At 53.1% G+C, this 25,599-nt stretch overlaps 1 protein-coding gene across 1 annotated transcript in view; it reads right to left on the bottom strand.

Annotated features, from left to right (window-relative positions):
- GAS7 (growth arrest specific 7) overlaps nucleotides 1-25,599 on the bottom strand; it is a 199,578-nt gene that overhangs the window by 5,725 nt on the left and 168,254 nt on the right. The window contains exons 6-11 of the mRNA XM_016222496.2: nucleotides 18,634-18,723; nucleotides 15,297-15,412; nucleotides 12,553-12,627; nucleotides 7,830-7,908; nucleotides 1,268-1,396; nucleotides 422-545 (exon numbers count right to left, since the gene is read on the bottom strand). Of these exons, the coding sequence (XP_016077982.1) occupies nucleotides 422-545; nucleotides 1,268-1,396; nucleotides 7,830-7,908; nucleotides 12,553-12,627; nucleotides 15,297-15,412; nucleotides 18,634-18,723 (613 nt within the window). The remainder of the gene's footprint in view (nucleotides 1-421; nucleotides 546-1,267; nucleotides 1,397-7,829; nucleotides 7,909-12,552; nucleotides 12,628-15,296; nucleotides 15,413-18,633; nucleotides 18,724-25,599) is intronic.

The raw sequence follows: 25,599 nt of genomic DNA, 5'->3' as shown, positions 1-25,599 counted from the left end.
ACTGGCCCTTCTCCCCTTTCCTTGGGCATTAGCTAGCTTTCACCACTAGGTGGAAGCAGAAACCAACTCACTGGAGGCATCTTTGGGGGAGAATCTGAAATGTGGTCATTTCGTGAACAACCAGGGCAAGAGCCCATCACCATAGGTGCCATTGGTGACCCTCTGGAGTATCACTCCCTGCATGGGTGGGGCTTGTACTTCTCTTTGGGGCTCCACACAGTGACAGGAGCCCTGAATTCCAGGTGCAGGGAGGAGCAACCACTTCCTGGTGAGAGCCAGACCTGGAGACGACCTTGCCCACTCCCCACTCCAGAGCCCCTTCCCCGCCCTCCCAGGGCTGCACTTCCAGGCATCCCATCCCTCGGCCTTTCCTGTGCTTCCCTGACCAGGGGAGGACAGGTAGGTGTGGCCCGGCACTCACCGGCCTGCGTGGACTTCCTCCGAGCCTTCTTGATGTCCTCCTCTGTCTTGTTGCTCAGCTTGATCTCCAGCTGCTGGGTCTTCATCTCCAGGTCTCTCTGCCGCTCCGTGAGTGCTTTCCGGGCCTGGGGGCCAAGGACATGGAAAAGCTGCTCATAGGGCTCAGAGCCAGGAGGGCCCCCTGGGGCCTGGGGCCCGGCCTCCCCCGTTTCTAGGTAAGAGTCCTTTCTTTTCCGTTTTTGTGGATGATGCCACCAAAGCCAGGAGAAGCTCAGCAGTGAGACTAACATCCCTCGGCCAGCCAGTCACCGTGCTGAGGCTTCAAGGCGTCCCCTTATCCCCATCTCTCAGCTGCACCCTGGCTTGGCCTCAGCAAGCTGGCAGAGTCTAGGGTGCCTGCAGCCATATGCTCCCCCTTCTCTAGCACCCTAAGTCACTGTGGTCAGCCCCCAGGGAGAGCTCCCTTCCCTCCAGTGCTGGCCATCAGCAGCTCCCACCGAGCTCAGATGCCACAGACTTTTGGGAGGGGGTGATTCAGCCAGGAGAGAATCTGCAAGGCGAGGCCCAACAAAGGGGCACGTGTAGACCAGCAGCACATCCAGGCTCCGTGTCGCACGAAAGCACGGCTGTACCTCCTCTCAGGGACCTGATGGAGCCCACTGCATCTCCCACTGTGGGTGCAGCCCCCCTGCTTCCCCTGGCCCTCTGGGCAGCGATCTGAGTGCCACAGACCGCAGCTCCTACCTGCCCGTTAAGGTGGGGGGGCTCCTCAGGCGTGGGCTGGAGTCCTGCTCAGCCCACCCTCTTCCAGAAGACCCCCTGCCCCCCAGGGTCCTGGGCCCCTCACCTTCTCCACGGCAGCGTAGCGGCTGGCAAGCTGCTTGCGGAGGTCAGCAATGTGGTGGTCGCACTTTTTCATGTCTTTCTTGAAGTTCTCACGGAAGTTCATCAGGGGCTTCTCTACCTCGCTGTGAAGCTGTGGAAGAGACAGCGAGGGGGACATACTCAGGACCCAGGGCATCAGCTACTAGTAAGTGAGGAGGGAGGGAACTCCACCCCCGCAGGTGAGGTGGGGTCTGGGGCAGCGGCCTGGCCCCTGACAGGAAGGGTACAGTTGAGTGGCCACTTATGAGGTCAAGGTTTAGGAAGTCACCTTAGCTGGCCAGGCCTGTGTTCACAGTGATGATGGACAGGTTAGGCCCTGGAGCTTTCTGAGCCCCTTGTTGGCTACTTCCTTCCTCCTCTAAGCTCCCACAGGTTTTTTTTAAATATATCTTTATTGATTTCAGAGAGAGGAAGGGAGAGGGAGAGAGAGAGATAGAAACATCAATGATGAGAGAGTCATTGATCAGCTGAAGCCTGCAACCCGGGCATGTGCCCTGACCGGGAATCGAATCCTGATCTCCTGGATCCTAGGTCGATGCTCAACCGCTGAGCCACGCCCGGCTGGGCACTCGGACAGTTTCTTGGAGGGCCCTTACCTTCCAAACTGGAAGCTTCCTGGGGCAGAAGCCAAGCCACCACCTCTGTGTCCCCAGGCACTGATCACTGGCATGGATATAATTTAATTTAGGTGATCGGAGGTCAGTGCTGTTTGAGCATCTGCTCTATGCCAGGTGCAGAAACTATGAAGGAGATCTGGACACGGTCAAAAGCTTGAAGAATCTACGGCGGGAACCACCTGAGACCCAGTGGAAATTCACAGGGCCGCTCCGGTGCACTGTACCCGGGGGAGGGGGTTGCTTGTCTCACTGGTCTGCATGGAGACTGGCACAGGTCCCATCCCAGCACAAGGACCCGGCCTCGCATTCTGAAGGCCAGAGAAAGAGGCTTATACTCTAAGAAGAGCAGCAGGTGGTATTTTTCAAGCATTTTCCTTCTCTTTTATTTCCCTCTTTCCCACTCCTTTTTGAGGGAGAACTTTCACTTATAACGCTTTTTTTGGTGTGAACATGAGATGTATTTGATAAGAAAGATCACTGTGGACCTGCTGCCCAGCCAGGTGAGCAGCCCAGGGCCTGGCTGAGTCAGCCTCTCAGAGCCCCCACCCAACCCCTGAACCTAGAACCACATCCAGCTCAGCCTCCTGCCCCAGGGCCCCTTGGCCTCCCCCGCCCCAGAAGTGCCTCTGAAAAGTTCACCTGCATATGCCTGGTCAGAGGAAAACACGCACACGCACACATACACACCACACCCCACACCCCACGCTGGGATTCTGGGATTTCTCTCTTCCCCCTCACAGGCTCTTGTCACGTGATCTTTTTCTCTGGCGGCCTCGAGGGCTTACGTGTTTCTACTCAACGGGTTACACTGACTGTGAGTTCCAAGAGGGCAGGGGCCTTGCCGGCTTGGCCACTAGAGTCTCCGCACGTGGCTGGAGCTGGTGCGGAGTGAATGCCCTTTCACAACTTGGGTAATGACAAAATCTTCAGTGTCCAGTGCCTTGAGTGACAACAGCTTTGTTGTTGGATGACTTTAAAGACTAACAGGGAGTGAGCCGTCCAAGCACCCGTCTCCCTCCTGATGTTAGCTGTAATTCTCTGCTAGTATTGTTCTGATCGCAAGCAGTTTCCTGTATGGAAAACACCCCCACCTGGTGGCAGTTTGCAAGATGCTAAAGACTTGAAAGCTATGGAGGACACACAACCCCTTTCCCACACAGGTGAGGTGTCCGCTGAGGAGGAGCTGCAAAACTCAGCTACCATGGCATCCTGCTCCAGACTGGGGTCTCTTTCTGAGGACATGGAAAGAGCTGATGTCTAGACTTCAGTGCGCCCAGGAATGACCTGGAAGGGCTTTTCAACACTCAGGATTCCTGGACCCCAGCCCCAGGTTCTGCCAACATAGCAAAATGCTTTCCCCAAATTCCAAATCACATCTGAACAAAGAATGCTACTAGCTGCCAGAGGTGACTCAATCCCATGGATTCTCCCTCTGTATTTTATTTTTAAATATATCTTTATTGATTTCAGAGAGAGGAAGGGGGAGGGAGAGAGAGAGATAGAAACATCAATGATGAGAGAGTCATTGATCGGCTGCCTCCTGCATGCTCCCTACTGGGGACCGGGCCCGCAACCTGGGAATCGAACCTCCATCTTCTGGATCATAGGTCGATGCTCAACCACTGAACCATGCTGGTCGGGCTCCCTCTGTATTTTAAATATTTTTAAAAGACATACTTTTTCTTTTTAAAAAAGTGGGCTGGGTGGCTTTTTATACTCATTGTTAACTGTTAAGCATCTTTGTAGCTGGGAGTCAAGCCCTCAGAGCCGTGTCCTCGTGAGCGCTCAGGCTGGCCTGTCTTGGATGGGACAGGCTACTGGACCCATTCAGGTGGCCTGTTCGAAACTCCCTCCTCTCAGCTCCCCCTCCTTTCCCCTCACACAGGAGAGTAAGAGAAATCTCAAGATGCAAAAAATGGTGAGACTGGTCCAGTGTTTTTCAAACAGCGGGCAGCTGGGCATAGTGAAATCAGTTTAGTGGGTCAGGAGCAGCTTTCTGCTGGGAACAGACCAGACATGAGGAAGGCATCAGAGTGCACGACAGGCTGAAAGACAGTGCCGCTTCCTGAACCGTGTGTCCGCCGCATACGTGTGCATCTATGCGGACACTGGGTGTGGAAAGCTGAGTGCTGCGGGGGGCCACGTAGATGCATTACTGTGGGTCACCACCAAATAAGTTTCAAATGAAAAAACGGGAGCTCAGCGATGCTGAGTGACTTGCCCAAGGTCAGGGAGCTTGGAGTGGCAGCACTGAGGTAAACCCCTCCCGGCTTCCACTCTGCCCCACAATCTTCTGACTGGGTGCATGGCCTCTAAACGCACGATCAAGTTTCCTCCCATCACAAGGAATTTTCCAGGCTCCTCCTCCAGCAGAGCCAGGTACAGCTTCCTTTGTGTACAGCAATCATTTCTCTTTAGCAGCCCGTTGCTGTTAACAATGGCTTGAACTAGTAGAGGAGGAAAGCCTGGACCATTGTGTAAAAAACTGCATTTCTTCAAGGGCTCTTACCCTGACACAGACAGTGGAATTTCAATGAGCCTTCGGGAGCAGGGGTTAAAGTGCGTTTGGGGCATATTGAGCCATATTATCTATGGCAAACAATGAGTCCTTGGAGCTCCTTTCTTTTCAGAGAACAGCCACACAACCGCTGGGCGGCGACCACATTTGCCTAAGGCCACGAGCACTGACACAGGCTGGCTGCAGCAGAGGTTCTCAGAGAAAAACCTGTCTTCTGTACATATTCCTCATAAGCTTTCCACCAGCGAGTCCTAGGCACCCGGAGGGCCAGCTGGACAGCCCCCGGGAGAGGGCAGAGTGCTCCTCAGCAGGCCACTGCCTGCCTGGAGAAAGGTCTGGGGTCAGGTGTCCAGCTCACGCAGTCCCCTCCACGGTTGCCTCAGTGGCTGAGCCCTCCGGGCTTTGTGACCACAGGCTGTGACTGGACCTCTCTACCCCTTCTCATATGTGAAATGGAGATGCTGTCCTACGGGTGGCTGATGAAATTGAGAGTAATGTTTTCTATCCCGCACGGGACCATCTAGAACACTCACATGATTATGATTCTGCGATCTAATAACAAATGTATATGTCGGTCCTTATCTTCGGCTCCTGGCCAGGCTCCTAAACCTCTGTGATTTCCTCATCGATCAGGGTGCTGGGAGCATCTTCTGTTCTAATATTTGGTCACTGACCCTGGTTCCTGTCACAGAGCTCCTGAGTCCCTTGGAACTTCCTGGGTGACAGGAACCCCTTTTGTTCTACTGAGGTGACTCTTGGGTGGGCTCCTGAGTAGCTTCAGGATGGGGCTGGTCACCAAAAGACCAAGCCATGATTCAGAGCTTAGAACCCTCGGCCCCACCCCCAACCTCTGGGGAGAGGTGAGAAGCTGGAGAGTGAGCCACCAGTCCCGCCTGCGCGATGAAGCAGCCATAAAACTGTAAACTGCGGCATTTGGAGAGCTTTGGGGTTGGTGCCCACGACACGTGCCAAGAGGGTGATGCACCCAACTCCACAGGGACAGAAGCTCCTGGGCTCGGGACTCTTCCAAACCTGGCCCCGTGCACCTCTCCTCACTTGGCGGTTCACCTGTATCATCTGTCACACCCTTTAACACATAGTAACCTGGTAAATCTACGTAAGTGTTCCCTGCATTTTGTGAGCCACTCTAGCAAATTATCAACCCTCAGGAGGGCGCTGTGAGAACCCGATCTGTAGCCAAGTCAATAGAAGTGTGGTAACCTGGGGACCCACGACTTGCAACTGGCATCTGAAGTGGGGACAGTCTTGTGGGGCTGAGCCCTTAACTTGTGGGATCTGTTGCTACCTCCGGGTACCTAGTGTCAGAACCGAGTTATACTGTGGGCCACCCAGCAGGTGTCAGAATCGGTCAGTGTGGGAAAACCATTTGGTGGCCAGAAGTGTTGGTGTGAATAGCAGTAGTTAAAGGAAATAGAGGAAAAGAGAGCGTGGGAAAATGCCTGGTCACCTGAGTACTCTATAAACAACCCGGTCAGGGGTCCTGCTGATGGGAAGTAGGCGCCACGGGGATTCCCAGGGACCCAGCAGGAGCCCTTTCAGAAGCGGAGGCAGACTGGCTCCCAGCCCCACCCACCGCAAAGGCAGCCTTGCCATTCACCTCGCCAGTCAATGGAGGCCTCTACCCCAGGGAACAGAGCTGCTGGGGGCCAGGAGAGAAGGGAGACCTACAGGAGACAGTACCCGCGATCTGCAGCTGAAAAAGAACTCGCTGCTCTGCATGCAGGGCGGAGAGGGGCCTAGTTCACTGAGCTCCCTCCCCTCCCAGGGCTGGCCTGGCAATTTCCTGAAGTGCCTGGTGCCTGCGGTCGGTGTGCTGTGAGCCAGGCGCTCTCACTCCCATCTGGGTGTCCGCCCACTCCTGGGGCACTAATACCCTTCAGCAGCAAGGAGCTGGCAATAGCACTGTTTTCCCCCACCCCAGCTCCTCATACAGCTCCTCCTCAGTGTCAGCTATGGGAGTCATTCATTCTGCCCTGTGTGCGGGGAGCCATCCTGCGAGGGGGTGGGGAGGCCTGACACAAAGCCAGACTCCTGTCCTCTGACAGTGCACATCCCACAGCGGACCCCAAGGCCCAGAACTGCAACTGCTGTGGGGCACACACTAGAAAAGAGATAGGACCCGTGAGCACTGTGTGGAAGCCCCTGGAAGAAGCAGCCATCTTTTGGGGGGGAGGGGGGTTGAACCTTCAAGTAGTGAAGGAGTTAGTGTGCCCCCTAATTTAGAAATGGGGCTCAGAGAAGTTAAGCACTTTGTCCGAGTTCCCTCTCAGGCTGTCGTCTGGCTGGTGATGGATGGGGGAGGCCAGAGGAAAGAGTGTGGACCCCAGGAGGCTAAGGTCACCGGGAATGGTGTGCTCTCAGGGTCTTTCTTCTTTCAAAAGGCAAGCATGCTAATGGGTAGCCCCACCAGTCATGCACACTTTAGTGTGAATTATTTCACTTAGACACTTGCTTTCTTTTTCCCCTGAAAAGTAGCCAGCAGCCTGAGAGGGAATTTGGAGGCGTGAGCCAGGGAACGGGGAAGAGAGGGTCATTTGGAAACATGGAGAAATCCGGAGAGAAAGTAGGCCTGAAAAGAGTAGGGGCTCCAGAGGAGATCATCAGAGGGCTCCATTTATTCATTACTCCAGAAAATATTTACTGGGTGTCTCCCGTGCACCAGGTATAGCCCTGAGTACTGAGGGCAGAGTGAACAGAACAAACAGCGCTCTCCTCGAGGTCGCGGCGCTAGAGTCTTCTTAACTGGTGAAAGAAAGGTCAGTGACCCAGTCTGAAATTGTGTGACAAAAACAAAACACTCCCCCCCCCCCAATCTCTCTTTGGCATAATGTAGTCTCTCCTGACACCAAGAAAAAGTAGAAAATGCAGGTGTTTTCTTTTGAAAGCCCAGCAACATGATGGCAGGGTGTCGTCATTCACAGGTGACCTGAGGAGCTAAGGGGACTCTCCCCCCCTCACAGAGGCATGCTGGGTGGCCTGTACTGGCTCCAGGTGATAAATCTGTAAGAATTTTATGAGCTGGTTGCTAAAGACAGCCAGTATTAAAATTTAAATGATTGAAATGTAAAAGGAACCAATTGTATTAAAAACAAGGGTGCTAAATGCTCAGCATGTGTCACTTCCGAACTATATTTCACTGAGCTCTGTGCTCCCGATGGGTATTTCTGGTTACTGACACTCCTGCATGGGACTGGCAAAAGCACTGTCCCGTTGCATGCCACCGGGCATCTCTTCCCAACCCGGGGCTTGCACATCACAGAAACCGGTCAACACGCACACAGGACAGAAAGACAGCCAGACAGCCGTTACAGGCTCAGCAGCCCACGGCTGTGGGAGAAGCGCAGCGTGCCGCGGCCCGGGAGGGTTACCTTGGCGGAGAACTTGAGGTGGACCTCTGCCTCGTCCGCGAGGCTCTTCTTCACCTGCGCCCACGCTTCCCCCAGGGAGCTGCAACACAGAGGAGGGGGGACTGTCAGGCTCCGAGGGAGCCGCGGGGGCCCGACGGCAGAGACCCTGAGACCGGCCTTGGAGGAGGCTGGCCAGGCATAAAACAAACCTGAGCACCGCGTTTCAGCCCAAGCCTTCCCAAACCAGCCATCCCGAACCGAACCGAGGAGCTGGAAGAACAGACTGTAGCAGACGGAAAAATACCCAGAAACCCGGAGACTGGGGGGAGATGCATGAAGGTGGGGTGCAGCGGCAGGGAGGCCTCCATCGCCAGCCGACTGCTCTCCCCACGCCTCCCCTTCACCCCTCCCTGGTTTGCTGATGAGGGCACAGACATCTGCTGGTAAGTCACAGGGGCAGGACAGATGCCTTCTTGGGGAACAGCCCTTCTCAAATGGAAGGTGCCACACAGCCCTTCCTGCGTGCAGGCAAACTTCTAACAACCTGCTTCCAGGAAGGGCAGAGGAGGACCATCTGGGTCTAGGGAGCTCCAAGGGATGCCCACATGGCAGAAAGGCTCTCCATCATCATCGGCAGGACTGTGGCCCGCCGCTGGCCCTGATTCTGGACTGCGAGCCTTGGTGCTGCACACAGCTTTACTGGAGAACAGAGTCCTCTAGGCTAAATCACTTTGCACTCCAAGATGCTTCACGTAGGAGCAATCTCCTGAAGTCCCCAAGCCCTTGGAATGCACGCCCCCAGGCTACTCTCGTAATTTGCAACTCTTTAACCCCAGGCTCCGGAGACCTTGCTGAGACTTCTAAACCCAGGCAGTAAACCCAGGCTGAATGTTCAGTTGACATCATTCCATCAAAAAGCCACTTCCCCCAGAGAATTCATTACACTCGAGTAGCAAAAGCTGCTTAAAAGACAGCATGCTGAGAGCTTCTGGGTTTGGAGCTGAGAAGCCAGCAGCTGAGATTTACCTAACATCAGAATGGATCCCTTTGGTCACAGCCGAGGCCTGTCTGGCTGTGGTACTGGCTCAGGCAGAGGTGGGTATCTATGGGAAATGACTGACTGAGTTTATCTAGGAGTCTGGCAGCTAAGAAAGCTCCCCTTGGGCAATCCCAGCTAGGGAGCCCATCAGAGAAGAGACGGAGTGAGAAACAGGAAAACCCAAGCTGCAGGCATTTCTCTTCGCCTCAAGGGTCTGAGCTCCAGGGAGCTGTGTTGGGGCAGCCCTGGGTGGCCTGGCTCCTCACCTGACCCAGGAGGCGGGTAGGAGGTCCAGGGCAGGGGACGGAGGGGTGGAAGCAGACGAGGTCATCATGCAGATGTGGGACTAGAATACCTGGTCCAGAAACAGACTCACAGATGCGGGGGACCGATGTGCAATGGAGGACAGTCCATCAACAAATGGTGCAGGGACGACTGTATATCCATCCATAGGGGAAACAAGGAATCTGGACCCTGACCTCATGCCATACATATAGATTATCTCAGGATGGATCACGGCCCTAAACTGAAGTCAACACTATACACAGCTACGGAAGCAGCCCTGGGGGAAGTGGGAACTTGATTCGAGGGTGATGGGGAGGTTCGTCCTGCAGCTGAGATATATACATCTCGGTGAAACAAGAGCCCACAAGCCCAAAAGGCCCTGGGCAGTCCTGAGAATTGGCATGTCCACCATCAGCACAGCATGTGGTAACTGGCACAGTGACAGCTGTAGTGGCCTGAGCAAGTCCTGTGACGGCTACTGGAAGAACAGGAGGAAGCAGTCTCAGGATCAGGACAATGTCCTTGTCTCCACCTTCACAGGTGGGAGGGTGTCACTCTAAACATGCCATTGGTCTGTCCGAGCTAGTACATGCCCCACGCACTCCCCAATATTCCAGGCCCCTTGAAGCCATTTCACAATTTAGAATAAAGAAATTTATAAAGTTTTCTCATTTGAAGAGACATTTTTCATCAGATAAGAGGGTAATGAAAAATCCAAAATCTGAGATATATTTCTACCCCAGTATACAATCTGAGGCATGCCACATCAAAATGCATGATGCTGTCAAAATTATCACCAGAAAAGACCCAAACCCCATTCTCTTTCCACACAGGAGAGAAAAACTGAAGGCAGAATGAATAGCCTGCTTTTGTTTATTTACCAATGTGCACATATGCTGTGGAATCTATTTTGGACACAGCACTCGAGGGGCAAAAGCAGCTTGAGTCTCCCCATCAGCACCTTCCCAGGCTGCCCAAATCTCTGGGCTCCAGCATTGCGCTTTGAAAGTTTCTAAGTAGACTGGGCTCATGTCCAAAGCTGCGTGTAAATGCAAAACAGCATAGCTGCACACTGTGCATCCCCTCACCCCCACCAGTGCCTGCTGGAAGGAGTGCGTGCGCTGGGTTAGCGTGTGTGCAATGGCCATGGGGCACGTGTTCCTGCCCACGCTGGAGGCGAGTACCGCTGATGCACCTATGTGAGCATGTGTTGAGTTCTCATGTGTTTGTAGGTGCATGTGTGCACAGCATGGCGGTGCAGGCCTGACTCGTTCAGCCGGGAGCATATGCTGTGCCTGTTGGCAGGACTGAGTGTCCTCGGCAGCAGCCCAGGCTGAGGAGGTGGAAGCGGGAAAACTCTGGGCAGCACTGTAGTCACAGGGCATGGAGATGCCTAGAAAAGCGCCTGTCCAGGCTGGTGGAGTGGCTCCTCCATGTTCGTCCTCCCTGCCCTCATCTCAGGCCCAGTGCTCGGAGCAGAGAGAGCCAGAGATAACCTCATTTATGTCCCTGGAAGAGACACTGGCCCTGTAGGGCTGCCCTGTGGCCTGTGGCAGGTGGGTTGGTGAAAACCATTCAGAGGCAGCCTCTTGGCTGCACAGTGAGCCCATGCAGAGGCCTTAATCAAAGCCACATGTGGTTGGCAAAGCCCTGCCCCTGAGGGATTTCAAGCCATGCAGGCAGGTCTGGACTTGTTTAACATCACAGCTCTGTGACAACCACAGTCATCCAGGACAGAATGCCTTCCTTCCTCTGGGGCTCACTTCCCCTCTCAGGAGGAGTCAGACACTGCAGAGGGAGGGAGCACTAGATAGAGGACCTCAGGGACCTTCAATTCTAACTTCCTGAGCCTTTGTTTTTATTATTGAGGTGAAACCGCATTTTAGTACATTCACCATGTTGTGGAACCACCACCTATATCTAGTTCCAAACCATTTTTATCATCTTGCTATGGACTGAGTATTTGTGTCACCCTAGATTCCTATGTTGCAGTCATAAACTCCCAGTGTGACTGTTAGTTGGAGATGGGCTCTCTATAACAGAAAGTGAGGTTACATGAGGTCATATGGGTGGGGCCCTAATCCGGTAGGATTAGTGTTCTTATAAGAAGAGACACTGGAGAATTTGCTCTTCTCACTGGGAAAAGCCACAGCAAGAAGGTAGCCACCTGCAAAGAAGAGGAGAGTTCTCACAAGACACCAACCCTGCTGGAACCTTGATGTTTGACTCCCAGCCTCCAGAACTGTGATAAATTAAATTTCTGTTGTTTAAGACACCCATTCTATAGTATTCTGTTATAGTAGCCCAAGCAGATGAATACACCAGGAGAACCCCATGCCCATTAAGTAATTACTCCCCACCCTCCTCTTTCCCCAAACCCAGGCAACCACCAGTCTTCATTCTGTCTCTATGAATTTGTCTATTCTGGGCATTTCACATAAATGGAATCATATAATATGCAAACTTTGTGTCTTGCTTCTTTCACTTCATCCACATAGTAGTATGGATCTATACTTCATTCCTTTTTATGACTGAATAATATCCCATCATATATCCATATATCCCATGTGGACATACCATAATTTGCTTATCCATTCATTTCTTACTGGATATTTGGGTTGTTTCTATCTTTTGGCTATTGTGAATTGGGCTGCTATGAACATTCATGTACATGTATTTATTGAGTATCTGTTTTCAGTTCTTTTGGGTGTAAACTTATAAGTGGAACTGCTGGGTCACACAGCAATTCTAGGTTTAGTTTTTTGAGGCACTGCCAAGCTGTGTTTCTACAGTGGCTTCACCATTTTACATTCCCACCAGCAGGCTGAAACTCTCTAACAAGACAGAGCAGAGAAGACTACAATCTTCCTTCCACTAGGGATCTTTCTGTAGCTGGGAGGGTGGGGCCGAGCCTCCCCCAGCTCAGGTCCCACCCAAGGAGGTCTGAACTGTTGCAGCTGGAAGGGGACGGGAGCTTGGGCTTCAGGCCCAGATGAGAGAATTCTAAAAGAGGGGCCAGTGTGGAATCCTCTCACACCCAGTTTCCTACCAGCCTGCCCTCAGAGAAAGGGAAGCAGGTGTGGGCATCTGAATAATGGTGTCCAGCTACCAGGGGACAGGGCAGAGGGAGTCCTGACATACTCCAACATATGGCAGGAGGCCCGAACCTTGAGAATGCATGCCCACACCTGGAGCCATGAGTGCCCACCTTGAGCCATGAATGGCTGCACCTGGAATCATGGGTGCCCACCTTGAGCCATGAATTCCCACCTTGTTCATGGATGCCCACCTTGAGCCAGGCCTATAGAGACTTCCCTATGCAATGGGCCCACGGCAATAATCAGTGATCAGTGAAAAACGGTCCCTTGTCCTGAGGGTCTCCTCTTCCTCCCCACTCCCACCGCCGTCCTCCCCACTCACCCCTCCTCCTGTGCGGCCAAGGAGTTCTGAGAGAGCTTAGCCAAGTTCTTCGCATATTCTTCTTCGATCTTTATCCTGCAAAGGGAGAAACCCAACACGTCAGCTCTCCAGTGGGTCTGACCTGCAGCCCTGCCGCTTACTAAGCATGTAAAGGAACCCACTATACCATATGCTCTGCGAGTACGTGGCTCGTCTGTCTGCCTGACACATAGTAGGTGCTTAATAAATATATCTGTTGAATGAATGAATGAACGGAATTGTCTGAACCTCTGTCTGCTCATCTGCAAAGCGAGCTATTCCCAGCTGTCTCCCTAGGTTGTAAAGATGAAAAGCTGCATTTGCACAGCTCCTAACACGGGGCTGGATACATGGGAGACCCTTAAATAAATGCATGTAACTCATGATGGACCACAGAGACACCCAGTATTGTCCTCTCCCTTCCAGCCCCAGAGCTCTGGGATTAGACCCTCCAAGGTGGCATCGGCCCCTTGGATGCAGAAATAGAACCTCTCCTTACCTTGTCCCAGCCCCCAATGCCTCTAAGGGTCAGGCCTGCAGGGCACAAGTATTTCCATGGAAACCAGGCAGTGCCCAGAGCTGGCTGGTTCCATGTCCCCAGGGAGGGGAGTTGCCTTGGATTTTGCTTCCAGCATGCAGGCCCTTGACACACTTTCAAGGCAACTCTCCGGGGAGTGTCCCGTATTATCTGGGGCATCCGTGTTCAGTGTGTGGTCGGGGTCTCGCGCCCCTGCTCCATCACTCGTCAAGTGGGAAGCCCCAGAGACGCTCCGGGCCGCAGCACTCGCTTCCCGCCGCTCAGGAGCTGACTCCCGAAGGGTGCGGATGATGCAGACGGGCGGCCTCGCCGAGGCCCAGGGCAGCACTTTGAGTAATAATTATTTCATGATTTGGTGCTGAGAGACCCACAGTCTCGCTCCTTCCCTTCCTTCCCGCACTGTTCTGCTTCCAGAGCCACCTCCGGCCAGTCTCCAGTTCTTCTCATGTCATCACTTCTGCTTCGTTCGCTCTGCCTGAGTCCCACCCTTCCCAGGGTGACCGGACAGGCAGCCGGCAGCCTCCAGCCTGTGGCCGAGATCTCTCTAGGAGCATATCTAACCATGCCACACTCTCGACTGCAAGCCTCCCAGGGCCCCCAATGACAACCACATGGACCAGGCACGAGGCCCGTCTGCTTCCAGAATATCACCTCCAGTGCCAGCACCTGCCTCACCTCCACCCCTGCCCGCTTCCCTATCCGAGGCCACAGCAGGCACCAGTCATCTGCCCCTGGCCCGGCTCGTCCCAGTCTTCGCCTCAGCCTCCCCTCTCCTGGCTCTGAAAAGCCCTTCCTGCGAGATCCTGAGGGGGACTGAGAGAAGCTGCAGGTCTCAGGAAAGACCAGAGCTCTCAAATGGTACATTCCATTTATTTGCAAACATGACACTTTTATGAACGTATAAGCCATCAGTGTGTTCAAACTCCGGCTTTTACAACCATTTTCCGATTCACCTGTTTTATACTGTTGTTTTCTTGCACCTGAGCTATATAAACCTCTCAATTCCCTGCCAGTTTAATGGGTCATAAAATAAAAATTTCATTATACAACAGAAAATGGGGCTCCGAAGGAGAAGAGGTGCTTTAAGATGCCACAGAATGATTACCTGATTATTGTTGTTATAATTAAAAAAGAAATAGTATCAAATATATTCCATTTACTATAAATATTCCATTTACTATAAATATTTTCAATGTGGCCTGGAAACTCCAGATAGAAAGTTGTGTGCATATGTAAGCATACGTGCGTGTAAAAGCACCGTGATTTTATGCAAGCACACCTGTGCAAGCACACGTGTGTATGTGTGAACATATGTGTGCAAGCACACGTGTGTGAGCACATTTGTATGTGTGTGAGCATGTGTGTCAACACGTGTATACGAGCATGTGGGGGGTGATGTGCACATGGGAGGGTTACAGGTGTGTGGGAGTGTGAAGTAACTTAACAGGGTTTCAGAACTTGGGGGTGGGTGATAGATAAGGAACTTTGTCTTCTTGTAGCTTTTCATATTTCCATCAGGCTGAATTTACTGACTCCTCACCCATGCTCATCTAAACCACTATTATAATCCCTGCACTTTTCATAAGCACTTTACTTGACTCTCCCATTAGACTGGGTTCCTAAGGCAGGGGTGGGACTGGGGAAGGGGTGGGTTTCTCTATGCCCAGGTCCAGGACACAGATTGGGTTCAAAGATTAACTGAAAGGTAACACTCCCCTTTTATGTTATGCGAAGGGACAGTGCTTCAAATGAGGGCCATGTAGGTAAGTAAAGGACCCAAGCAGTCTGTGGGGACAGTAGAGAGTGGTGGAGACTGTGGCAAACTGGGAACACATGCTCGTTCTACAGAGGCAGGTGATACTCAGCTGCAGCCAACTGACACATGAGGGATGCAGAGTCACGGCTGCCAGACTTACTGCTCTCTCCAGAGATGCTAGATACCCAGATTTTAATGTAAAAATCTACCAATTTAAAAAATGTTGGTTCAAATCTTTAAAAACATTACACAGGCCAAAACCACAGCCAGCCAGATCTGTCCCGAAGGCCTCGACTTTGTGACTCCAGTCTCATTCTCCCCTTGGTGCTAACCAAGCCCAGAGCTGGGTGTGCAAGGCTCACTCCTCTCAGGCTAAGGGGCCAACACAGGCACTGTCACCAGTGGCCTGAGCAGGGAGGGCCCAAGCCTCACCTTTCCCGAATGAATTCTGACATTTCCTTCTGCATCTGTTTGCCCTTCAGTTGTTTCTGAAGCAGTAGTTCAAACCCAGCCACGGTGCCGTTGCCTTGGGGGTCCTTCTTATCAGCCTACAAAGGAATCAGAAGCCTGAGTTTAGGTGATGGTGGGAGCCAGAGGGAATGGAGCACAGGAAGACAGACCCCAGGAGGGACCGAGACACCCTGGGCACACTGGCTTCAGCCTGAGAGGGAGGACAGGAGCGGCCTTGGCTGCTCTGACCCGTGTCTCTCCTGGTGCCCACTCCCACGTGCTCTCTGATGGTTAAGCCACCCCACGCCCACACCCCCCAACCTCCCAACCTGGAAAGAAGAAAAGGAAGGACAAGTGGCCCAGAGCACAGGACCTGGTCCCCAGTGGCCTATTACTTTCAACCAGGTGGCTGCTGAGGCTGGCTGGACCTTCTGGGGACTCTAAGCTGCGATAGTCTGTGACCTTGGGGGCATGTGCCCCTAACCCTAAACCATGCCATCTGTCATGGCCAAGCTGCCAACCTGTCAGCTTCCTGCACTGCTGGGCAGTGACATCTTCCAGGGCACATGCGTTAATAGTGGCTCTGGAGAGAAAGGGATTGAAGGGAAGCCAGAGTGGAAGAGGGTAGGCTGCCAGGGTCGATGTCTCAGCTGGGGGGGCTCAGGAGCAGTTCTTTTTTCACTCCAAGCCTGAGCTGCTCCGTCTGTGATACTGGAGAAATAACGGCACCCACTGCACACGGTCACCTCAGGATAAACGACACGTGGAAGTGGCTGAGTACAGTGCTCAGCACATACTAAGTACTCAGTAAATAGCATGTATCTACGACTAGTGACTTTTGAATAAAAGTAAGGACTCAGAAAAGATGGCCAAGTCAATGAAATGGAAACTTAGTATCCAATTCATTTTGCAAACAAATACTCTTAAAATTTCAAAATTAAATGTTTCTGCTTGTTTTACCTGCACTTCTTCAAGGACACCTGAGTATCTGTTTCCTGCTCTCCCCCTGCCCCACCTCCTTCCTGGCACCCGCAGCATGGCCTTCCCTGCAGGACATTCGTCCAGCACCTGCTCTCACAGCCGTGGCTGCTGGAGAACAGCTCTCGAGCCTCTCCAGGTCCTGGCTGGCACCTCCTCCATCACAGCCTTTCCCCACCAGAAATCCAGGGTCAAATACTTTGCTATTTAATGGAAGGAGTTAAAAATATGTCCTCTAACATCACAGGCAGTGCGGGTGCATCAGGGAGAATCCTGGCCCAGGGTCAGCTCAGCCACTGTGTGACACTCAGCTCTTCCCAATCCTGGCTGTGTCCTCTGGCCCCCATTTTAGGAAAGGGCAATGGAAAGGGGTGGTGAGGAGCCCACTGTGAAGTAGATGAAAGGTTTTATGGACGCCTTCCATTCCCTCCCCATGTGGGATCCTTCCCTTGGCTGCCCTGACCCAAGGCCTGCTGAGCCACACTATAGTCCCTCTCGTGACAGGGAGATCACCACCACCAGCCTGCACCATGTCACAGTGGGGCTGCTCTGGCCATTTAAAAGTTTCTCCAAGAACATTTAGGATTTGTGCATTTCATCATATAAATGCTACATTTTGATAAAGAAAAAGAAAAATTATCCCAAATACTGAGCCTCAATATCCCCTCACATAGGATGAATATGCTGAGCGACTCGGCCACCCGGGACAAAACAGCCTGAGAAATGGGCTTTTATGACCGTGTCAGCAGAGAGATTTCTATTGGCAGAAAAGGCCCTGATGGTCAAGGAGATAAACCCCAGAGCGCGTATCAGTCCCAGGAGAGCCGAATGAAGGTGAGAACTCACGAGTGTTGAGCTCTTAGATGCTGCTGAACAGCAGCAGGGTCACCCACTCCCCGACACCTCCACACGATACCTTACATGCTGACCCCGAGCTCCCTGGGGGCCCATTTCGGGGCTCGGGCTACTCTCCCCCGGAACGCTGTTTCCTTCTTTAGGGGTGAGGCCTCCAACCCCAGCTCCTTTTCTCCATCTCCACAACCCCTTCATGGTATCCTGTGCCCACCTGCTTAGGGGCACCTCCACCGGTTCACAGTCCTCCCTGCCTGGCACATGTAAATCAGATCACATCACATTCCTGCTTATAACCTTCCAGCATCTTCCTACCACAAACAATAAAAGCCGAGGTGCTTGCAGGGCCTGTGAAGTCCCGCACGCTCCCACCCCTGCTCACCCTCGCCTCTGAGCTCACCCAGCAGGTCTTTCTGATGCCAAAGCCAGAGCCACTGTTATAAAGTCTGCTGCCTCCACACAGATCTCAGAAGATCTGGAAGACATAGCTGGGCCAATAGGAGCTGTCCCTTCCACGGGACAACAGGAACCACTGAGTATCTTCTAAAGCACAAGAGATTTGGCAGAAATAAAAAACACTTTTGTCTTATACTTGGTGAGCAAATCTAAAAAGAGGCAGATGATCCATTCTGCATGGTGGTAAAAAAGTGTTTTTATTTTATTTCTTGTTCCTCCGGGTTTTTGCCAAAGTTTTTATTTTTATGTGTACAATTCAATGGTTTTTAATATATTTACAAGGTTGAGCAACTATCATCACTATCTGATTCCAGAATGAGGCGATCTCACTTTGAAAGTCATTGCTGACTTTAAAATGCAAATGCCCAGGGCTTACTGCCAGTTTCTGAGGAGCTGGACTGTGCATTTGTGAAGAGACATTTACTTGTGGAGAAACACACATAACATAAAATTTACCACTGTGACCATTTTTAAGGGCACAGCTCAGTGGCACTGAGCCCATTCACACTGTTGTACAACCAGCACCACCGTCCTTCTCCAAAACTTTTTTCATCTTGCAAATGGAAACTCTGTACCCATTTAATGCTATGCAGAGATTCTGGAACACGGAATTGTTAAAGCTGGAGCTCTCCACAGATCCTTGAGGCCAGCCTCCTCCTGACTTCGAAGGAAACAGGGGGGCCCCAGGGGTGAAACACTTGTCCCAGGTCACCTACAAGCGTGACAAAGCAGGCCTGGAGGCCAGATTCCTTTACTGAAGTCGACTCCAGTCTCCTGCCTTCACCGAGCAGCAAGGACAGTAACCCTCTGGCTTACCTGCCCAGGGTTTCCGTGCTGCCACGAATGAAAACCCTACCAGTTCTCTGAGATTTACGGAACGATCTGGACTCCAAAAGGGTCTTAACTTTCTGCCTCAGGTGCTGAATCTATGGCCAGCCCTTTAAGTGTGAGCTCGAGGCCCTTCATGGCCTTCCTGGGTGTCTGCTCTTGGTCTTGGGGGCCACAGTGTGGGGGAAACTGAGGCACCACTTACCCAGAAATAGTCGCAATAGCTCCACTCCGTTGGTTTCAGCAGCTGCTGCTCCGGCATCGTGTCTGGGTGAGGGAACGTCACACAGTTTATCTGCAGGGCACAGGACAGGAGAGAAATGACTCAGCTGGAGGGTTGGGAGAAGCTGGGAAGGCTCTGCTCCCAGAACACAGCCCTGCAGAGGCCTCCGTTTAGGGTCAGCTTCATAGAGTGCACACTAGGATCTGAGATGATCCAGCGGTCAACATTTCGCGTGGGAAGCCAGTACTCACACCCACCCGAGAGGGGCTGCCTTCCGTAGAAACTCTCTGGAGGGCAGACTAACAGTGTCTATCCAAACTGCAAACATCCAGAATCTTCGACCCAGTGAGTCGAAGATTCTATCCTACAGGCGCGTTTGCACAGGTGTGCACTAACACCCGGACACGGTGTTTCACCCAGCACTGTCTGTGGTAGCAAAAGGCTGGACACGAGTCCACTGGCCATCAGCAGGGGAACCATTAAACAAAGCAGGAGACAGACGGGCAGCTAGGGAACTGGCCTGATAAGGAAGGCGTGTCAGGACAGGCTGTGGGGGGAGGGAAGGGAGCAGGTGTAGAAGAATATTTACTGTATGCCACCATTTGCGTAAAAAAAGGGGGGGTTACATACACATTTGGTTATTACATATAGAATACTTCTGTGGCTGATAACTCCATTTGCTCCCAGGAAAAGGAATATGTGGCTGAAGGTCAGGGGTGAAAAGTTACCTTGTGAATTTTATCTCATAAAATGTATTCGATGAACAAAGAGAGGTTGAAATACTAGCCCAGGTCCTGCGTGGAGAGTGCGAGCAGGAGCCGCTGGGATGGCCCAGACCCCTGAGCGTGCTCCCGGAGCCCGGCCCTCCCTGCTTGGCAGGAGTGGCTTTGCCACTGCTCCTGCCAACGCTGCTTCAAGCCCTGTCCTCTCCCATGGAACCGGCTAATTTATGTTCTTTGTAGGAGCTGCGGAGCCCGCAGCCTAAGCTGCAGCCTGAGCCCCGTCTGCGTTTGACCCCTCAGTGCAGCCCCAGCACCTGCTGAAGTGGGAGCCACCACACGGTCAAGTAAGAGCAATGCAGAAAACCTCAGAGGTTTTGACCAGAGGCGGCAAACTCCAATGCCAGGCAGCTCACACAACGAGTGAGGTGCCCGTGTCACAGAAACTGCAGCTCGGGTGGGGGGAGGCGAGCCTCCGTTTCGGGAAGGGGTGGGGTCTACGGAGACCCATCTGAGGGCCGACTGCTCTCAACTCCACCAACGGTCATCGAGCCAGAACGAGGAGCCCGATGTCAGGTTATGTGATGACTCGAGAGAAGCTTAAAATCGGGAATTTTATGTGAAATGTCTCAATTTTGAAATGTTGGCCAATTAATTCAAGGCTAATAATAACAAGGTCAACAACAATGTAAGCAAACCAATTCCTCTGCCAGCTGAGCCAAGCCCATGGGCCGCCAGCCATGACCTATTTCAGGGGCCCGAAGGCAGCTGGACGTAAATCTACATGCCCCTTCCCCAGGCTGGCTGCCAGGCTTTGCTTGCAGTCCTGGGAGGAGAGCATGGGAGTCCAAAAGAAAGAGAGCCCCCTCCTGCATCCACCGTGACCCAAGGTGTCACTGCCTGCACAGCTTGCTTGGGGCAGGTCTAGCCTCTCAATGCCCAGGGACTGCTAACAGTCCCCAACGCCTCTTTTCGGGTTTAACACCAAGGTGTGTCCAGAGGTGCTTTCTTTGGGGCTCTGATGACCCCCTGCAGCAGGGGTCTCTCTAGTAGCAATTATGTCAACAAGGGATGGATTCCGAAGTTTCACACAGTCCTCATTTCACGTTCCAGCTATTCATTTCAACAAATGATGGTGACCACAGTCCATCTTCATTTTACTTAATAGTGGAGTCCATGAAAATGTCAACCAAATTTAATGATAAATTAGCTGACATTAGGTTGAGTACTAAGAATCACGGAACTAAGAGGTTGAAAGCACTTGGAGCGGCATAAACATCTTCTCAAGTGCCAGGCGAGGGATCTGGAAGGTGAGGGGTCCCTCGCATGGCCCTGTAGCAGCCACCGAAGGGAACGAGCTGGGCTGGGGAACGGAATAAGGCCTCATCCCTCTTGTGGCTTCTGCCACTATGTGAGGACACTGGTCCTTGGATGGACTGGCTGGTGGGGGGGAGGGGCACGCTGTTCCCACCTCTGTCAATTATGGTTTGGGGATTTCTCACTCCCAGCTCTCCCACGGGGATTTCTCTGAATCCTCATAGAGCCCTGCACCCCCCGGAGGGCATCCCCAGAACTGCACTCGCTGCCTCCAGGAGGCAATTGTGATGACTGGAATTCCTGGGGGGCCCTTACTCAGGCGCCCTGCCAAGAGCTCTGCAGGTTTTCTCACTTCATCTTCTCAACAACCCCACGAGCTGGGTAAGACTGGCCTCGTTTTATACGAGGAAAGGAAGGATCACCGAAGTATTTGAATGCAGGGGATCGACAGCAGAGCTCAGGCCCTCAACCACGATGCTTGCTGTTCAGTGGACACCTGCTCGTCCACTTGCCACGCTGAATGGCTACTTGGTGTCCACCGAGCTAGATCTAAGCTAGATCTTCCTGGCACCTTGTATACGTACATTGATATTTATATATTCTCCTGACTGTTTATTCTGCATATATCTTCCCTGCCAGAATGTCTGCTCCATGAAGGGGGGAAGACCACCGTTTCCTGCTGTGTCCCGAGTACCTGGCACAGCACAGGCACCTGGTGGGTGCTCACAAAGTGTTTCCTGGTGCAATCACTGGAGGCTAGAAACAGGAGGTATAGTCTCTGCCCTCAGCAGTTTTACAGCCTCATGGGGAGGGAATACAATAAGTAATTGCAGTACTTTGGGGAAAATCTACCCCCTGGGGTAAGCATGGGGTGCTGGGGCTATGCGAAGGGGAGGAATCTCAGAGGGAGTGATACTTAGGTAATAGAGTGGGGTCGAGGCAGAGGGGGGGTGGAAGGTGAAGAGTGTGGCAGGAAGGAAAAGGGCCCTGGAGTCTGAGGGTGCACCGCGTAGATGGTGAATGTGCCGCTCTGTGGCCGGGGATCACAGTCAGGGAGCAGACAATACTGAGGCCAGAGGGGACCTTGCTGGCGTGGGGGCCACGGAAGCATCTGGCCAGGGAGTGACGTGACTGGGTTGCTCTCAGGGTGGGCAACTGGCTGGATGCACTGCAGGGAGAACGCAGCTGACCTCAGTCACCTACCGGGGAGGCTTCCCAGTGACCAGTGGGCGTGATGGTGGCATCGGAGCAACGCAGTAAAGTGGAGAAGCAGAAAAATGTGGGACAGACTTCGCAGGCAGACTACATGCTATCATGAAGTTAACTCGGTGACTGTCTATTGGGGTGACTTTGCCCCCCTACCTGCCCTGGGGATATCTAGCAATCTGGAGACCATGGTGACCATACCTGGTGGGTAGAGGCCAGGGATTCCAGTAAACATCCTACAATACACAGGGTGACTTTGCCCCTTTTGCCACCCCCTAACAAAGTTATCCCACCTGAAATGTCAATAGTGTTGAGGTTCAGAACCCCTAGTATAGTGGGGGGAGAGTCCATCTGGGGAGAGGAGGGCTGTGACAGTGGAGGGGGTGGTGAGAGCTGTGGGGTATGCTGATGTCCTGAGCATTTAGAACTAAAATGTTCATTTGCAATGACCTAGTGCAAGCTCACGCACAGATGAGGAAACAGGCACTGAGAGATGAAGTCCCTGGCCCACTATCACGCAGCTAAAACGTGGCAGAGCAGGGTCTGGAGTTGGGTTCCTGGGCCACCAGCCTTACCACTGCCCTGAGCTTCCATGACCTCAGGCCTCAGTCAAGGCTCACACGTCCCTGAATCAGAAGGGCTGGAAACAGGCTGATCATGGGCTCTATACAGCAGGGCTCCAAAGCCCAGAGAGGGAAAGGAAGCTGGGAGAGGCCTTTCTCCACAGAAACCTCCATGTGTGAATTCCCACCCCCTCATGGGTGACATTTTCCATGTGGTTAACACAACCTCTGCACCTCTGGGACAGAGCCTGTCCCCCTCCCAAGGCCTGGGCACAGCAAGAGCCTCAATCCCACTTTCTACCCGCCTATCATAAGGGACATCCCAAGAAACCTTCTGCTCAGACAAGAGCTAATAATGTGGCAGCTACTGTACTAAACATTTACTTCACATGTATTACCTCACTGAATCCTCACAGCAACTTGTCAGGCAGGTACTGCAGGTATCCCCATCTTACAGACGAGGTGACTGGGCACAGAGAGGTTGAGTAACTTATTCAAGATCACACAGTCTGTGTGTAGTGGTGGAGACAGGGTCTGTAGCCAGGCAGTCCCAACATGTTGAGGTGTAGATATGCTGTATCCACACGCAATGCAAGGCTCAAGGTGGAAGGGGAACTCCGACAGGGAGCAGGAGAAGGGCTTATGCCTCCCAACGAGTACTGTTTGGGAGAAGTTCCAGGAGCCACTCCTCTTTCCCTCCCCCTAAGATCACCATCCTCAACCAGCAGCATCTTCACTCTGGCACCAGTCCTGTTTGCTCCAACCCTCAGATAAATGGAGTAACAGCTCCTCCCTGACAGTGAGGATGCTCATGGGGCAGCTGAGGTCCTGCCAGGCCATCCTGCACAGGGGAAGCAAGACCACGAGGGGGCTAGAGCTGCCACTAAGGCACCTGGTGTGACCCACCCAAGGGGCTGACTGGAGAGGCCCTGAGCACACCCTGTTCCCCACCCTCAGTCCTGGCCCCAGCCCAGCAGGTATCTGTGCTGGAGGGGAGAGGCCACAGCTCCCTGCCCACCTATCCTGCCAGCTGCCTGTGCACAGAAGAGTAGATGATTTCACAACCAAGCAGGCCATGAATTTCCTCTGGAGGGAGGCTGATCTATGAGGGCACAAGAGAGGAAAAAGTCAGGGCCGAGTCTGTGGAAACAAATAAATACTCCCAAGGAGCCCCTCTAGCTCACGAGCTCCCACACCAGGTTCCAGGGCCCTCAACAGGCCACAGAGGTCCCGAATTCCTCTTTCCAAGAGGCATGTGGCTGTGCAGCTTCATTATCATTTTGATGGACTCCTCTAGATCCTGACGCATCGTGTTTGTGCTGAGGGCTGTGAGCTGCCATCAGCTCCTGTCACTCTGATCAAGCCTCCTTCATCACTGGCCTGGCCCACAGCCCCACCACATTCATCTGCTTTTCAAAACTCCACCCAGTCCACCGGTGGGTGGGGAAGCTGGAGTGTCCGAATCAAGCTTAGTTCCCACTCCTCAGCCCCAAGACCCAGACTGGCACCCGGATGTGCCACCTTTCCCTGCTCAGGCCTGCAAATTTCTATTCTGCAGGATCAGACAGAGTGGAAAGTTGCCCACCCACCCCCAAACGCTGGAGAGAGGTCAGCTGTGCCCCAGGCTCCTGGCCGTCCCTCCCACCCCACGCCCTGCAACATCTCTTTGGGAGACCATGAGCTCAGGAGGGTCATCACCCAGAGGAAGGGGCTGGAGCCGAGAAGCGTGAGTGCTGCATGGAAAGGAAAGGGCAGTGCACAGAGGTCTCAGCCCACCTCCAGCCTGAGGATGGGTGGGGCTACCTGGGTGAACTGGCAGGCAGGAGACCAGGTCAAATCTGGGCTCTGCCAGTCCCTCCCATCCTCAGTTTCCCTAGCAAATATTCCCCAGGGCTCGAGCGTTTACCTAAAACCCTGGGGGTGTTTACAATGCAAACTTTCTATCTGGGCCCCAAGAGATGGACTGTAGTCTAAGATTCCACAGAGGGATCCTGCATTTTAACAGTATTGCAGCGGACTCAGATGTCGACTTCACTTTGCAGGCTGGCTCTTGAGAAGCGCTGATTTAGGTCAGCGGGAAGGAGGAGGGAAGGTGCCAGGCAGAGATGGACAAGGTGTGTTGGCCTGGAGATCCCTGGTCAAGCCCCACCCATTTTGACAGGCCGAGTTGCTGGCTCTAAGACAAGGCACAGCAGGGACCTGGGGCTCCATCTGCTGGCCTGGGCACCATCACCAAAGGCCTTTCAGGCAACTCTGGGAGGCCTCACACTCTGCTCTTCGCTTTTCATTTCTCTTTTTCACCTATCTTCGACAATTCCAATAAACCCCCCACCACGTTCTTCTACTCTCTCCCCTTTCCAGAAACTTCTGGGAGTTCCTGCCTGGCTCCAGTACTCTCGGCATTCTGTGGCAATTCGAAGATGAGGACTGTGCCCTCGGGAGGCTGCACATGCCCTGCCCTGCCCCACAGCTCCAGTAACAAGAAAGCTGCTGCTGACCCCGTCCATCTGGGCTCAGCCACCCTTCCCTTCCCTCCCCTCCCAGAGGCAACTTCCACTGTGGGATGGGTTGCAGGGAGGTAAAAGCTCAGGTCTGGAACCCTAAAGGTTCCCAGCTGTGTGGCCTTGGGCGAGGTATGGCTCTGTTCCTCAGTTTCCTCATCTGTAAACAGGGCGATGAGAGTAAGACTGTGCACTGAGCACTTACTATGTGCCAGGCTTTGTGTTAAGTGTTTTCCACATGCGGACTCAGTCCTCACACCATCCCTAAGGCGCAGATACCCACCATCTCCCCATTGAACAGATGTGGACACTGAGACACAAAGATGCAGAGAAACTGGCCCCAAGCTGCCGCACAGCAGACAGGCCTGTAACTGACACACTGGCTCCAGAGCTCAGGTTCATAGTCACCATCTGGCACTGGTCCCGTCACCTCCACCGCACAGCAAGTGCAGAGCTACATGAGCCGCTTGGAACACTGCTGGTGCGTAATAAACACACGCGAAAGTGGCAGCAATCGCTGTTGTTACTGTTTGCCTCACCGTTCTTCCTCCCAAGCAGGATTTTCAGTCTGCACGCCCAGGGAGGACACCCACTCTTGGCTTCATCTCCGTGGGGGCAGTCAGAAGGCTCAGAACTGCGTGT

The sequence above is a fragment of the Miniopterus natalensis genome, chromosome 17, assembly GCF_054644295.1.
Source record: "Miniopterus natalensis isolate mMinNat1 chromosome 17, mMinNat1.hap1, whole genome shotgun sequence".
NCBI lineage: Eukaryota > Metazoa > Chordata > Mammalia > Chiroptera > Miniopteridae > Miniopterus > Miniopterus natalensis.
This window is presented reverse-complemented; position numbering and strand designations above follow the sequence as displayed.